The 12,296-nt window shown below is 42.9% G+C and overlaps 1 protein-coding gene across 1 annotated transcript in view; it reads right to left on the reverse strand.

The window, feature by feature from the left end:
• LOC117815966 (sorbin and SH3 domain-containing protein 2-like) overlaps positions 1 to 12,296 on the reverse strand; it is a 71,790-nt gene that overhangs the window by 12,739 nt on the left and 46,755 nt on the right. Inside the window, 6 exon segments of the mRNA XM_034687990.1 lie at positions 2,575 to 2,750; positions 4,551 to 4,600; positions 5,407 to 5,463; positions 8,103 to 8,174; positions 11,185 to 11,299; positions 12,041 to 12,254. Of these exon segments, the coding sequence (XP_034543881.1) occupies positions 2,575 to 2,750; positions 4,551 to 4,600; positions 5,407 to 5,463; positions 8,103 to 8,174; positions 11,185 to 11,299; positions 12,041 to 12,254 (684 nt within the window).

Genomic DNA, 12,296 nt, shown 5'->3' on the forward strand with positions numbered 1-12,296 from the left:
GATATATGCAATTTTCTCTTTCACATTAAAGGCCTTTAGTTTCTTAAATGGCGTAACCCTCTAGTTTTACAAGGATACCTCAAATATGACCCATCAGCAGGATGTGATTAGTTCTATTGTCGTTATCATACAACAACATGAGAGAATGGGCATTATTGTAATAGCAGGTTTTGCATGAGGATTTACAGAACACAGGTCCTGATGGACGTCACATTCACTTTGAAAAGAACTGCAACCGATGTCCTCACCAACAAATGAAGGGAATAGGGCAACAAGACAAGACTTTGATATGTCTAAAGGGATGCATGAATTGAGTATGTATACGTAGGACAAAGTGCACATGTGTAAAGTATTGTATGTGTAATATCTCCACCTGAATAACAGAGACCATTTCCATTGCCCTGCTCCTCGCCATACTCATTATTGTTTGAGGCGTCTGCGTGGCGTCCATAGCAGGCACTGATTGGCGACTGTAGCCGTGGTGACTGTAACCGAGGTGTGGGGGGATCTCCTCTATATGAGGCATGCCCAGTGGGGCTCCCATCTGGGTACAAAGATGTAGAGGAGTGACCGCTGTTCCAACACCCTCTCCTCCCACGTAACGAGGAGCTCCGTTCAGGCACATTTGGGAGGAGTTCAGCCAGTATTCTTCTCAGGATGCCTCCATCGGGTGCCCTGGTTCCTCTGTGGCCTCTCTCCGTTTGGATGTGCTCATAAATGTCTCTCAAGGCTGCATCTAGTGCTTCATAAATGGCCTGTTTGGACTTGGGTCTACTACCTCGATCTCCGCCACCATTGCTTCTTCTGGAGGTAGGTGGAGAGCCCTTTTTCCTGCGGAAAGGCACTGGGCTGACCAGGAAGGCCAGCTTGGACATCGCTTGCTGGGACTGTGAGCTCTGGATTTGAGAATGGCTGCCTCGGCTCTGATGTGAAGGTCTCTGGTGCTCCTGGCGCGCTCGTTCTCTCTCATGGCGCAGCATGGTAGTGAAACGGGTATATGAGGCCGGGCAGCGGCCTTTGCAGGTGCTTATGAGGTGACGGTGTTGGTAGCCCTGGCTCTGGCCTAGACTTTGGTGACCTGGGTGGTGGTGATGGTGGTGGTGGTGGTGATGACGGAGGTGGTGATGGTGGTGCAGGTTGGAAGAGCCATACAAGCTCTCAGAGGAGGTTAGTGAGCAGTGGTCAAAGTCACTCTCACTGCAAAATGAGGAGCCTTCCACCTGGATGAAGTCACTGAGGTCTGATGCAACAGCGTCTTGTTCGCTGTCGGAGTATTCTGGGTTTGCCTGTGGGCCTTGAGGAACAGCGGGAGCAGGAAAAGACCGTCCCCGACCAGGCTCTGGCCCAACCCGAGGCTGGCCCTCAGGTGGGCTGCGAGGTCGGTGAAAGTGATCCATAGTAAGAGGTACTGATCCACCATTCCCATTGTTGTCTTCCTCGAGTAAAGATTCTATAGAAAAGCGACGTTTTGGAAAACTGGGTGTGCCACCGCCACCACTGCTCGCTCGAGACGAGGAGCCACCTGGCGTAGTAGTGCCTGAAGGTATCTCAGTGTCACCCAAATTAGGCATGGATTTGGACTTCTTAATAAGGCGCTCATATGCTGTAATGCGGTTCGGTACCATATCACGCGGTACCTCCACACCCCAAGACGGTGTCCACGGAGAGAGGCGATGTCGATGCAGGTGAGGTTGGCGCTCTAGCTCCAGGATACGAGCCCTGACAGAGCGGATTACATCGGACGGGATGATCTGAGCACGGTCAATTTGATGCATTTTACGATAGAGCTGGAGAAATCCCGGTGAATCGTGCGCCCGTCGCCTGTGGGGGCGGGGCAATGAACATGTGGAGGTGGATCCAGTTGAACCTGAGGGATTCCCATCACAAACAAGAGACCCAGCGCTTTCAGAGCGATTGGCTTTGCGCCCGCCTGAGCCAGAGTGGCTGTCGTTGAGTAAGTCATCACAGCTGCGTGACTTGAGCTTGCGAGGGGAGGGTTGTACCTCCTCCACGCTGCTCCATGTCTCAGGATCCTGGCTTTTTGTCTGCCAACTGTTCTGAAAACAGACAGACTGCTTGGAGGAAGAGCTGCCCTCCAGGCTGGTATCCTCGAAAGAATGAACAGGATCGGAGGGGACAGGGGGCGGACAGGGGGGCTGACAAGGACCTGGGGAGGTCAAACTGTTCGAATACATGTTGCATGCGTCCCCACCTTTTAGATGTCCAATAAAGAGCAGCGTGGTGAAAAAGAAGGAAGAGAGCATGTTAAGCAGAAATACCGAGCTTAGAGGTTTAAGAGACGGGTGGTGGAGGAACGAATAGAAGAGAAAAGTAGGTGGAAAAAAAGATGGTTTGATGATTTCTGTTCAAACTTCAGTCTCATCAGGGGAACGAGTAATCAAGGCAACTTAAGACCATACCAGACATCACATTGTGATAAACACAACAAATAAAAAAAAAATCTTCTTTGTTTCTCTGACATTCTGGTGATGAGAAGTAGAAAGAAAAACACAAAGACACAAAAAGACAAATAAACCGCGGGAAAAAGAGATGTCAGCGTGTGTGTGTGTGTACCTTTGGCTCTGGAGGGTGAGGATGGTGAGGAACGAACCAGAGGTTTCTTTAGGCTGCTGCTGGGTCTGTAGGCATCCACAGGCTTAGGGGAGGTTACAGCTCTGCTCTGAGGCTGAGCATTAGCTTGAGAACTGGACGGTTCTGACTTCCTTCTCTTTCTGTAGTCGCTGGCAGCACTGTAAGAGAGTCAGACATCAATGACTAATACACTCAGGACACTGGTTAATGCAGTTTGTAGGACGGCCAATTGAATACGTACATATCTTGAGAGAATAGTCTACAAACTGTGTCTCTAGTATGATCAGTAGGGATGGGTACCGAATTCTGTACTTTTATAGGTACCGACCGAATTCCGTCACGTAAAACCAAACGGTACCATGTTTCAGTACCTAAACACATCCTTGTGACTGTGAGGGAGTGGAAGAGGGGGCAATTTTCCATACTTTCCCCCTGTAACAAAGTTCCAGACTGATCGGATGGACGTCTCTGCTCGTGCTCTCTGCATCTGCGCGGGAGCGCCCCAAACGGAGCCTGCAGCTGACGGGCGCGCGCACTCACCGCGGGAGAGAGCTGCAGGAGGATAAAGTTGAGACGGACTCTTTCGCTCCGACTACCTGCCCTGTTTAAAACGGTTCCTGTGTGCATGAATGCCCAACAAGTAAGATGTCCTCTTATTAAAAAGAGACGGAGACGCGGTGTCTTAATTGCTAATAACTTTTTAATAATTGTTACTTTATAGGCTCTTGTTTGCTTTATATATTTATTTTGCACTGTCTACTCTGTTACTGTGACATTTGAATTTCCCTGTTGTGGGACGAGTAAAGGAATCTCTTATCTTAACTGACTTTCTCCCGTCCGTCCGCAGGCATTCACGTATGTTAATTGATAAACTCCCGAAAGAGCAATTAGACGCCACGAACACGTGTCAGCTAATATATCTAATTACCTATATAATCCTGTTTCTGTCCATTTCATGTTAAATGAAATAAATATGTTAAATTTAAAAAAATTGAGATTTTATTATTAAACAAATTAACATTTATTACCACATAAACACACAAAAGTACCGAAAATTGGTACCGTTGAGTACCGATACCGATTCCCAGGCACCGGGTATCGGTACCATATCGGTTCAAATGTGAAAGGTACCCATCCCTAATGATCAGTGCTTATAATGTAGAGCCAAAAACAGAAGAAATAATAACCTGAAAGGGTTTCACATCTCTTAACAGTTCTGTAAAAAAAATGTTATTCGCTTCTTTCCTAATTGCAAAGTTATTCTGGGCCAAATTAAAGATCTTGATTGAAATCATTTGCGGATTATTTGGTTGAACTAGATTTTTCAGGGTAACTTATAGCTTAAGAAAATGTTAATATTCTTCTTATTTAAGTATTCCATATCTTTAAGTAAGACCTAAGTTATCATGCAAAAAAATGTGACAATTGTGTCTGGAAAGATGCGACAAAAGTCACTGCAACTTCACTCATTTTAAATATCTGCAAAATCTGATTTTCTCTCTGTGACAAAGTAACCCACTCAATGTCAGTGACATGAATTACATGGTCTATTCATCACATCCCATTTCTGCCCTCTCTTTTCACTGAGGCCAATGCGACTGAATAAGCAGGCCATTTGTGAAAGGGACTGGGAAGAGGGGAGGAAGAGGGGGGGTTGAGGGAAGGATAGGAGGTGAAGGGCAGAATCAATAGCTCTGCTGGGTTAATTTATTCTGGCCCCGTCAGTGCAAGGGACATGCAAAGATCTCTGCCTTTAGTGACAGAAGCATATAAAGACCAACACTAATCCCTGCAAATGATCATTAACAGCCGATACAGAGGCTATTTGCACCAGAGCCCAGGCGAGAAAGAGCAGGTTTGATTACGTGCTGAAACACAACACCGACTGCTGGTGCTGAAAGACGGGGCGGGGACGGGAGGGGGGTGGTGCAGAGGAAAATAAAAGAAACAGAGGTTACCTCGCAGGTCTCTCCGGAGCCTTGTCAGCAGGAGCGATGTGTAGGGAAGTCTGAAATAGGGCAGACAACGAAAGGGAAAAGTGAGATCCGCAGGAACAAAGACTCGAGTCAGAGCTGCTCACAATGCACAGCCTGCATGCGCTTGTAGCTGTGCCACACTCAAATCCCTCCCCCAGCGTAAGGTGCAATGGATGCTGGTTCCACATGGCACACCTGACTAAGAAGGGGCCTACCGGTGAGAACAGTGAGGATCAATTTCTGCTCTCTTTCTGGCTGCTCTGAAGGACGATGCATAGGTGACATAGCAGAAGGATGTTGTGAAGTGAGCTCAGGGGGGAAAATGTACCCCTACAAACCCTGGCATGGATCAGCCGGAATGGATCTTGGGGGTAAAGATTGACTTTGGTGCATTGAGACAAAGAAAGTCTCTCTGCTCAGAGACACTGTCTAATGGTTTTAAACTAAAACAAAAAAGATTAAGATTTCATTTTAGTTATGTTTTGACCTGGGTAAAGTATAAACTTTGGATTTTTTGAATGATCTGTGGATGAAAAAGAGGTTAACAGACTGTGACAATAAGAAAGCTTGATGTATGTGATACAACCAAGAGATTTTAAATGCCAAACAAAAAACAGGAAAGGCATTTTAAATCACTTTTTTTAGGACAGACTTCATACAATCAGCAGTGAACGGCAGACACTCTGACAAAAAAGTACACTGAACTGGTGCTCTACACATCCCATTCATTCTAACCAATCAGATCTTTCAGATTCAAAACAGCATCTGCTTTTTGATTTGAATGAATGGTTAGAAACTGTGATGAACACAACGACAACACTCATGTATGTGAGATTACCTCAATGCGCTGGCGAGCGGAGATGTCTGGATTATAATCCAGCCGTTTTTTAGGAGGCTTGAGCCCAAAGCAGCAGCAGTGAGCAGGAGGAGGAGGAGGAGGAGGAGGAGGAGGAGGAAGAAGGTGAAAATGAGGTGAAGGAGGAGAAGCAGTGGTGACATCATGGGGAGAAACCAACAAACAAGAAAAAAGGTGGAGAGAGTGACACTCGTTAGAGAATTCCGAGTTACCAGAGATGGACTAGATCACAAACGTTGCACATGTGATTTGCATGTGCGATGCACATATACACACACATACACACACACTCAGTACACACTGACAGGCTTTTACCGAGAAACACACACACCCACACACGCACGCACATACACACTCCTACAAATTAATACACTGAAATGCATTTTTTTGACTTTACATATTTACACGTTATTCCTATTTAGTCAAAGTTACAGCTACAGTCAAAGACAATTCTAAGTTATAAAGCCAAATACATCTATCTAGAAACACACACACACACACACGCAGAAATGTGCCCATGTACCACACACACACATGCAGAGTGTGAGAGCAAGCTGTGAAGCAAATAAAGCCAAGTGAAGCACAAGCTGGAGTGTGTTTATTTACAGTAAAATGCGTTTCACTCTCAAACGCTGTGACTTAGTGCTGCTTTTAAAATCTACTGTTCACTCAGTCACACCGAACGCCTTATGACTCGTCACGTCAACAGACACTCAAACACTGCACACACTGTGAGAGTCTGCCCCAGCCGGACCAGTCAGTGCGTTTAGACAAACCGTCTACACTCTAAGGGCTTATTCTGTGGTGTGAAACATTGGAAATATTGCAGGTTGGTATCTCATCCTGACTCTGACATGACTCCAGAGTCATGTCAGAGTCAGATGTGACATTTTCACCTGAACATTTGGAATAAGCCCGAAAAACAACACCTGATGTCATGCTCTGGTTTGGACAGACGTATGACCTGATGACACTTTGTCCTTCATTGGGGTAATTTGACCTCAGATCTGTGGCTAGAGGCAGTACCAATAGTGAGCCTCTGGGATGCTGTATAAGTACATTTTAAATGTTCCTTGTGTGTCTCACACAAACGAACAAGCCAGAGAGCTTTCTGTTTTTACGTCCCCAAGCTGTGGAACTCTCTGCCTCTGGACATTAAAACGGCGAGCTCTCTGGGTGTTTTTAAAGTAAACATAAGACTTACCTTTTTAATCTAGCTTTTAATTTGGAGTAATTTATTTTTAGCCCTGGACTGCATTATTATTATTATTATTATTATTTTTTTTTTATTAATCATCATTGAATCATTGCTTTAACATATATATCTTATTTAATTATTTATTTATCTATTTATTTCTTGTATTCATCTGATCTTGTTAACGCTACCTCATTTTTAACTTCTTTCCACTATTACTTATTTTATTAATTCTACTGTATTGATTTTATTTTATTTTTAAGTATTTTATTTATAATCCTGCCTTTTATAGTTTTACCATTGCTGTTGTTTTCTGTCTCTGTTATTCTGTGAAGCACTTTGGGCTGCATGATTTTATGTATGAAAGGTGCTATATAAACAAAGTTGAGTTGAGTATGCCCTACAACCAGAAGGTGGTGCTAAAGAGCTGAGCTACGTGTAGAGGTTTGCTCTAAAAGAATGGAGGATTTAAAAAAATCACTGACAGAAATTTAAAATGAGAAATAGACGGGCTAGATGAAACTCTAATGATCTGATATATGTGTTTGCATGTGGTGTGAAAGAAGCAGCAAAGATTCAGATAGTTATGCAAAAAAAAGAGGATTTAAAAAAAATAATGTATATTGATCAGTGATATAACTTAATAATAGACTGTTCAGTAGCTTTCAGAGTGATCTGCATTAAACCTCCTGTTATGTTCGTTTCTCTGGAACAGCAATGTTCCTGGGAAAATTTGAACCAGGACATATTCAATTATCCAATTTGGATCAAATTTTTAACTCCATTACTAACCATTTAAATCAAGATTTAGTCCATTTGTCTTTAATTCTCACAGATCATGCTTCAATGGGGATAACTCACTCGTTTTTTAATTAAAATTAATGTAAAAATGTTTTCAAATGTACACTGGAAAGCCCTAAATATAAAGACAAAAGTTTTTTATAACATAGATTTTTGTTTATTTTATTTAAAAAAAAATTCTTATGAAGTGATGTTGATTAATTAACATGACACCTCTTGTGTCACATGCTGCCCAGATTTTTATGCTGCATTTAGCAGGTTTGGAAGGCATATATTGCCTAAAATAGACTTTTAAAAAGGTAAGTTTGACCCGCAACATAACAGGAGGGTTAAACCTAGTTTCTTTTCTAATTTAATCAAATCTAGGAAAGAACGTAAATACCCCTCATACAAATAAAACAAAACAAATTTTCTATGTGAAAAAATCACCACCTGCTAGCCACCAGACCAAAACAAACAAAACAAACAAAGACAGCAATGCAGTCACAAAACACAGCCTGTCACAAGGGTGGGGGGAGGGGGGGTCACAGCACCCAACAAGTACCACATGCCCAAACAACTAGCCCCACCCAAGCTATTGGAGGAGACAGTAAAAAAAAAGTCATGGGTGGGGTGTAGAAAGTGGGTGTATGCCTACAGCAGGGTTGCGGTTGAGGGTGCAGCTATAATGGCCCTGACTTACCGGCCGCCCAAACTCCAGCTCGGAAAAGAACTTATACCAAGGCTCGTTCTCTAAATCTATGTCATCATAGGTCTGGGAAAGCATGACAGTGACAGAGAGAGAGGAGGCAAAAGAAAGACAGAAGACAGGAAGTGTGGGAAGAAGTCACACAGAGAGAGAGAGAGAGAGAGAGAGAGACATGGAGCTCATGGTTAGGAATGGGCTAAGGTGGAACAAGGAGATGGACACAGGATGAACCAGGATGAAGATTTAGACTGGCTCATGAGGACGAATGCAGCGATGCAGGACCTTGTTCTTACTTGCACCAATTAAAGAATACAGAGGAAGACTTCACTTCATTACTTTAACTAGTGAGAGAGCTACATAGAGCAGTGGCCTAACATCAGGCAGCTGTAGACCTTTTCAATTAATATTCATTAATCGCATATGCAATTTAACATGGCTGCAAACCCCAGGACAGATTCATATTACCCCAGCCTTACCCTGAGCCATAGCTTAGGTGATAGATAAAGACAATCAGCATGTTCATTTGAGCTTTACATATCTGACACCCAACCTCATTATCCACAGCTTAGTGTGGCCCCCATGGAAGGAATACCAAAGTCTCACCGGGGTAACTCATTACATTAAGAAGAAGAAGAAGAAGAAGACAGAGGCAGCTGTTTAAAAACACTACACTACATACTCACAGCAGAAATCTCTTAGACATTATAGGAAGCAATCAAAAACACTTAGTCAAGCATTCAACACTTGACTAGGGTTGCAAAATTTACTAAATTGAAGGTTGGCTCTTAATAGGGAACTTAAATATAGTTGGGGAAAATATATTTTAGCATAATCCTGACAAAAAAAAAACAGATTTCATGCAAGTACAGCTGAATATCTATGCTATTCCTCAATCACATGCACATAGCACACTGCTTACTCCAGGGCTATTGAGACCACGCCCCCTGCATGCACTTTTTATTTGCATTTTGTATGGAACTTTTTTGGAGGGAGAGTGGCTCTTTTCATTTAACATTTTGAATGGGACTTTGTTGGGATAGCATTTTTGTTAATTTTTGAATGGGTTGGGTCGTGGGGATGAGTAATATTTAACTCAACATTCATGTTTTTGTTCTTCAATGAAAAAAATTATTGTTCAGTAAAATATTTAAGACTTGATAAAGTTCTACTTACTAATAAATCTGTTTTAATTGTATTATTTGGGATGGATGTCTGCTTAAAACAAAAAAATATTTATGCTTGGATATGATACCTTTCCATTAAATTACCCTCAATTCACAGTTAATTCCCATAAATTCCCATAGTTTCTAATTTGGAATATTTCCAAAATTCCCCAACTTAACTTCCCATGGAAATTTACCGGAAGTGTTCCACCCTTTTGCAACCCCACACTTTACTTTGTATTCTTTTTAAATATTCTTATCATTTGCTGAATGTTGTTGACCTATCAGAACGATGCATCCTTCACAGATTTGAATGCATGGCATGTAAGTGAGTCAAATTGCCCACAGGAGGCACAAGAGTGTGTCTGTGCTTCCGTGACATGACAGATTCTATCACTCATCTCTGTTCGTGTGTGATAGATCATATATTTCCATATCAAATCAGCCTTCAATAAATTGGGTCAGATGTGGTGGAAGTATTTAAACGCAACAATGTTAGACAGGTGAGCCAAAACAGCAGTTTCAGCTGTGCAGCCAGTTAATCATCTACCCTGTATTACTGTTTTAATGCTACACTTTAGCAAGTACAGCTCTCTCAGTTTGTTTGATTTGAACACTTCAGGATGCACTACAGTCAAGAGCCTTCTTCACTTCCAAACGGTCTCACAGCCGTGAAGATGGTTCACTGTTTTACTACTCTGTCTGCTCTTTCCAACCCTGTTCCCACACAGAGATGGAGTTTTCATGCCAAGTGAGAACACTGCCAGGAGATGTTTTGTAGGTGTTGTTGTGTTTTCATCTCCCCTGCTAAAAATGAGGATTCAGCTCTGAGACAAATGAGTCACCCTGTGAAAAAAAAAAAGTGAAGCCTGGAGCGGAGACAGCTTATCACACACATACTGTGAGCACAGGAAAAAAAAAAGAGAAGAACTTAAGGAAGAGAGTGCCAGAGAGACATTTTTGCTTTGCTATGGCTTGTAATTGCACGAATGGACACTTCACCACTGAACAGATTGGTTTCTGCCGTTTCTGTTCTTGGGAAGGAAAACAAAATTCTGAGCAGACGACACACAGTTTTAAAGACAGCAAATGAGCCAGCGAGGGTTTCATCTACTCTCTACAGCTCTCTCCTTTTATTGCCTTATCAGGAACTGACTCATGCATTATCACCCTGCGAGAGCTCACTGCAGTCATCACATTTAACATCTGACAAACCTTCACAAAAAAACGTTTTCTATTGAATCTATTCCACCATTACAGACTCCACATCCATTATGCTTCATCCATTATCTTGTCCGTATCTTGGACACCTCATGTCTATTATTCTTTTTTCCTCCCTCTACATGTTAATTATCTCTGCTGCTGTCTGCTGTGTCATTCACCCCACACTGGGCAAACAGCCTGTATAGTCACTGGAGGATGCAGTGCTGGAAACCTTTGCTTTTTAACGCCCACACTGTCTGACAGAGAGCAGTCCAAGTAGAAGCCCAGGAAGTGAAAATCTATTACCAAACTGAAATGCTCGATAAGACGAGCAGAGAGAAAGCTTTCAGGTGTCTGGGAAGCTTTTCTCTTTGTGTAGATCCAATTTCATCTTTTTGGAACGGAGGTCCATCTCTGAATTTTTGTTTCATTTTGTGATTACTTGTTTACTTCTTCAGGTAAAAGAACAGCCTTACATTTGATCATTTACTACACAATGACAAGCATACCTACATCTATGCCAGAAGAAATAATTTCACTATAACAGAGGTAGAAAAATCATTCCAATGAAGCAGACATCATGTCTTCTTACAACCTGAGCAGATTCCAGATTAGCTTCTGCAGGACTCACAGGGTCATCAAACAAGAAAGGTTTGGAAAACTCATAATTCATCACAATGACATGAAAGACTAGGTTTTGATATACTCACCGGTCTTTCATGCTCCAAAATAGACGACTTTCCAGGCTCATACTCAAAAATACTCTTGGGCTCTGCGCGGTACTTTCGTGTGTCCACTTTCCTGTTTGGAGGTCCCCACTCATTCCTGATGAGGAAAAACAAAAACATGTTTCTTTGAAGATGATGATGAAGCATATTTCAGAGTTTGCTTGAATATGAAAAAGATGTCTAAGGCTATGTTCACACTGCAGGCACAAGTGGCCCAAATCCAATTTTTGGGGGGGTCAAGTGACCAGGTCAGATTTTTTAGAGGCAGTGTGAACACTCAAATCTGCCCCAAATCAATTTTTTCAAATCAGATTTAGACCACTTCCATATGTGGTCCTGAATCAGATACAGATCTGTTTTTTTTTCAATGCGACCTCAGTGTGAACAGCTAAAGCCGATTTGATGATACTTTCACATCACTATATAGCGACACACGTCACAATCCTGCGTGGCGGTAGCCTTGCAAAAATGGAGGATAGCAACGATGGAGCAAGTCAATGGAGGGACAGCGAGGTCTTGGACCTTATAAATATATGGGGTGAAACAGCTGCATGTGACGTCATTGTTACTGTTCTTTTGAGCATGCGGGGCAGTTTGGAGCTGCAAACTGTTCACACTGGAGTCAGATACAGGTCACATTATAGATGGTAATGTGAACAAGTAAACAAAAAATCAGATCTGAGCCAAAAATCGGAATTGAGCATTAAGCCTTGCAGTGTGAACGTAGCCTATGTTGGCCTAGAATTCATGCAACCAAAAAGAGTAACTTAACATGTCGCAGGAAAATAATAAGGAATGAATAAATGATAAATAAGAAGTAGGTCAGAACTCCTCTTACGAGTCAGGTGAGTCTTTCTCCCGGTCACTGTCTCTGGCCCTCAGTTGCAGCAGCGATGGCATGGGTGGAGGAGGTGGAGGTACTGGGGATGGCGAAGGCTCCCGAGGCCCCAGATGCCCTCCGTTGTCGGAGGGGCTTTTGGCGAGCGGCCTGTACGTGTGTGTTCTGGGAGCAGGGTGGGCCAAAGTGGTGCCGGATGACAGGTTGTACTCATCTGTTGAGAGGAGAGAGGAGTAATGGAGCAGAGGGAGACAAA

Source organism: Notolabrus celidotus, chromosome 7, assembly GCF_009762535.1.
Source record: "Notolabrus celidotus isolate fNotCel1 chromosome 7, fNotCel1.pri, whole genome shotgun sequence".
Classification (NCBI taxonomy): Eukaryota; Metazoa; Chordata; class Actinopteri; order Labriformes; family Labridae; genus Notolabrus; species Notolabrus celidotus.